This window comes from Priapulus caudatus, unplaced genomic scaffold (assembly GCF_000485595.1).
Source record: "Priapulus caudatus unplaced genomic scaffold, Priapulus_caudatus-5.0.1 Scaffold900, whole genome shotgun sequence".
In the NCBI taxonomy this organism is placed as follows: domain Eukaryota; kingdom Metazoa; phylum Priapulida; class Priapulimorpha; order Priapulimorphida; family Priapulidae; genus Priapulus; species Priapulus caudatus.
The window spans coordinates 98,275-102,653 of NW_014577961.1; the positions used below are offsets into that span (position 1 = coordinate 98,275).

At 44.6% G+C, this 4,379-nt stretch overlaps 1 protein-coding gene and 1 long non-coding RNA gene across 2 annotated transcripts in view; both read left to right on the forward strand.

Annotated features, from left to right (window-relative positions):
• The window catches only part of LOC106814296, a 17,593-nt gene that overhangs the window by 2,046 nt on the left and 11,168 nt on the right, over positions 1-4,379 (forward strand). The window lies entirely within an intron of this gene.
• Positions 1,284-4,379, forward strand: part of LOC106814294 (arylsulfatase-like) — a 14,264-nt gene continuing 11,168 nt past the window's right edge. Inside the window, exons 1-5 of the mRNA XM_014818594.1 lie at positions 1,284-1,709; positions 2,140-2,307; positions 2,582-2,694; positions 3,467-3,692; positions 3,936-4,099. Of these exons, the coding sequence (XP_014674080.1) occupies positions 1,430-1,709; positions 2,140-2,307; positions 2,582-2,694; positions 3,467-3,692; positions 3,936-4,099 (951 nt within the window). The 5' untranslated portion in view covers positions 1,284-1,429. The remainder of the gene's footprint in view (positions 1,710-2,139; positions 2,308-2,581; positions 2,695-3,466; positions 3,693-3,935; positions 4,100-4,379) is intronic.

The window sequence follows — 4,379 nt, forward strand, 5'->3', positions numbered from 1 at the left end:
TCTCCGACTCAGGAGAGAAGAAGGAAGAAGGAAGATAGACGAAAGAAGAAGGAAGAAATAAAATAGTCGAGCAAAGGAAGAAGAAGGAGGACAGAGGAAAGAAGAAGAAAGAAGAAAGAGGAAGGAAGAAGGAAGGAATAAAATAGTAGAAAGAAGAAAGACGATAGGAGATAGAAGAAAGAGAGAAGATAAAAGAAAGAAGATAGAAGAAAGAAGAGAGCAGAAGGGGGAAGAAGGAAGAGAGAAGAAAGAAGGAAGGGAGAAGACAGAAGAACGAAGATAGAAGAGAGGAGACAGAAGCAAGAAGGAGGAAGAAAGAAGACAAAAGATAGAAGAGAGAAGGCAGGAGATAGAAGAAAGAAGGCCGAGGACAGAAGAAAGAAGAGGGCAGACGGACGACAGAAGAACGAAGAAGGAACGAGAAACGGCGCGACGCAGAGAGGAGAGAGGAGAACGCCGACAGCCGGTGCCGTTACGTCTTATTCTCACTCCCAACAATCTGCATAGATACGTCGGGTTCGCGTTCGCACCGATCGAAGCACCTATATTATTGCACGTAACCGTTCACCGGCCTTCTGCCATAAAATATTATAGTCACAACAAATAGTACGTCACACACCAAGAGCCTTCATAACGCGTCGAGTAACTACCAGATACGATACTGTATAACTGTAGTGTGTATACTAGCAATAAAACTACCGGTTCCGTATAATTAAGTATCTTGCGTTGAGTTTATTTGTCTCATTGTTTTGCCACCTGCTGCCACGCAACACAGTCCCGCTTTGCCACCGGGAGCAAGAAATGATCCTGAAAAACAATTGTGCATTCACACGCACATAATTCATATAGCGGCTACCCCTAGGGCCACTACAGTAGCAAGCCACAGCAAGCTCCGTTCTGTAGTAAACCGAAATGTCATCACACCCAGAAATGTCACGCCTGTCTTATCATAGAGCAGTATAACCTGAGATAAACACTATAGTATTGTAATCGGTAGGCAGGGACGGTGCGGCAGACCGGAATTACTTATAGCGGCATTACCGGTATTACCGGTAATGCCGGACTTACTTACAATGGCGGACGCACCTGTAACCTAATTACCTAGCAGGCGCGAACGAAACAAGCTGGCGAGGGTATTCAGGGATAAAACTATGTGCGTCTGCCATTATAGACCGTGGGCTGCAGGCACTCATCCTCACAGCACCCCACGCACCACGTCAACTCGATATTGTGGAGAGGCAAACCGAGGTTTTTTATTTTGTTTTGTTCTATAACGTTTTCGCTTTGTTCTGACCCACATCGGCCGACATTACCGGTTTCCCTTGACCCTCCTTACGTGACAATATATAATGTTCCAGTAGGCCTCGTCTAGCAGCTACCGAAGCACCGGACCATAACAAGGGAAGGGTTGGAGATACGAACAGCTGCGATGTTTATCAGAAGCGAGATGACACTCACATACGCACACAGCGTCGTGCTGGCATTTCTCACTCTTACTGGAGTTACGCTACCGGGAGAAGCGCATGTAAGCAAACCCAATATCGTTGTGATATTAGCCGATGATTCCGGCTGGGGCGACCTGTCCGTGTATGGACACGCGAGTCAAGAATGGGGTCGACTGGACGACATGGCCAGCGAAGGACTTCGATTCACTAACTTCTACACTTCGTATCCGATCTGCTCACCGAGTCGAGCTAGTCTATTGACAGGTGTGTATATGCATTGCGAACAAACAAACATAGTTACGTACGGCGGATGAAACAATCGTTCTATCAACCTGCACAAAAGTCAACAACGGTGCAAGAAAATCCAACGGTTTCGGATCTGAGAATAGGCTGGGATTGGCGTGAAGTTCATGTGCTTAGAAAAAACCGTTTCTTTGCGTTCGGTGCTGTGCGACGGCGTGGTGCATTGTTGAGAAAATATTGTAATTTCATTAAAAATATTGTTATATTTCGTGTCGAACAAACACGATAAAGTGCCGAATGTTTTACGGGCTCAAACGTGAGAATTCACCCCAGCAGGAGCAGCGGGTATGTACGTGCGTGTACGTGTGTTTGTCTGCGTTTGTCTGTATGCGCGTGTGCGTGCGCGTGCGTGCGTGTTAACTTGTCGTACATGAATCGCTCCTAATTATAGGTAGACTGCCTATTAGAACGGGAATCTACCGTCCATTGGGAGCAAACGACATAATCGAAGTTGTTATTCCAATGAATACGGGTGGCTTGCCTGCGGACGAGCTGACCATCGCTGAGCTCCTGAAGAAGGGAGGATACAGGACAGGAATGGTTGGCAAGTGGCACCTGGGTGGGTAACTAAGTTTTAGCATTTATTCAACCATACACGTATATCCAATATTAGAAATATGTTTAGAATGGGAGCTTTTATCAGTCACTAGCAGTGCAATCGGACAAACAATAGGAATTTGGCGGTAGAGTTATATACTATAAACGACACAAGGTGCGAGTTAATATAGTGTGGCGTTAGATTACCATATTCTTCATTTGACTATTTGGCTTTAAGTATAATCAGGCAGCATATAATGACATTTATGTCGATATGTAACGGATTATATTAATAGGTATTAACAAGTATAATTCGAGCGATGGAACGCATCTGCCTAAAAACCAGGGATTTGATTACGTTGGAACGAATCTGCCTTTTACGATGGCGTGGCATTGTGACGTGAACAAAGTGAGTCTGCCATGTACATCAGGAGGTACATGCACGTGTGCGTGCGCGCGTGTGTCCGTGTGCGCGCGTGTACTATATATGTATATCGAGGTTGAATTGACTGGAGCAAAATGCTTATGGGTTTCTATCGTTGAGCATGATTTGGTCGTCATGGGGAAAACAACAGGCAGGTGGTGAAACCAGAGTGACCTCTAGACAAATTTATGGGCAAAATCTAAGTCTCATCTCGACGTAAGCGGAGCTGAGGAACGCGGGATAACCCGTGACTCACATGCAAAGTCACACGTTCTGCCGGAAGACATGTATCAAATACCAGAGATGTATTAATTGTACACTATAGAAATAAACTAGTCAAAAATGATTATAAACTCATCAAATTTGATTAGAATGCCGCATCCGAGGGGGACATACTAGAACCTAATCAAAATAATACGGGGACTCAAATATATGAAGCAGAGATTCAATGATATGATTAGTTTACTAGTTAATTTGAAAAGCTCTTCAATTTTAATCAAAGAGATTCCTTATGTGGCTAAATTCCAACAAAGTGCATACTATATGTACAAATAAGAGAACTTTAATAATGCACATATAGACTATTGCTGTTTTTATGTGGTGTCGGCGCGAATGCGCACGCGCGCGTATCATATAAAACTGTGTATAGTTATATATTATGTGTTATACAAAGGCGAAGAATGACTGGCGAAGGTATTCACTAGGTTGTTAATTCCGGCATATATTAATGAGTTAATTAGTGAACGTTTATTAACAGGTACACATGGCAGCCCCTGACACTGACTGGTGCTTTCTGTACGAAGGCGACCGCGTAGTTCAGCAGCCTATAGACACGCACTTCATGACGGGCGCGATAGTGCGCGACGCTGTGGAATTCATCCGAAGCAACGCCGATGGAACGCCATTCTTCCTTTACTACCCCATGACGCAGACACACACGGACCTGGGCGTGATGCCGCGGTTTAAAGGCGTGTCGAAAAACGGTAGTTTTTGCTACTATATCCGCGCGCTTTGCACGCATTTTTTTGCACTTCCTATAAGATGCTACTCCGGTCCCGTGTGTGCTTGGTGCTACCAGTCATGTGTGTGGTACAATGTACGTGAGACTGCGATCAAGAATGTCGCACGAACTTAACTAAAAAATGAACTGAAACTTGAAAAATACGCACGTTTAACTATATGGCGAACAGTAATACTTACCGGCACATATAACAATCGTGTTGCAGGTAGGTATGGAGACAACGTCGCCGAAATGCAGTGGGCAGTTGGAGAGATTCTAGATGCGCTCAAGGAGGAAGCGCTGGAGAAAAACACACTTGTGATATTCACATCAGATAACGGCCCGCACCTGGAGCTTTGTGAAGAGTCAGGATCGGCGGGAATCTTAAAGGTGAGCACAGCTGAAGAATAATTATCAAATGCGAGTGAACCTTCATAGATATAAAATCTCTCACATTTATGCTAGATATTAAATCAAAAGGAGAAAAGGAACACCGATATGCAAAGGAGTGGGATAGTGAAAGAGCGAGAGTGGCAGAGAGATAAACAGAGAACGGCGAGAGAGAGCGAGGGTGAGCAGCGAGAGAGAGAGAGAGAGAGAGAGAGAGAAAAAAAAAGAAGAGAGAGAGACAGAGGCGAGAGCGTGGAAAGAATAATTATACTCATAAAAC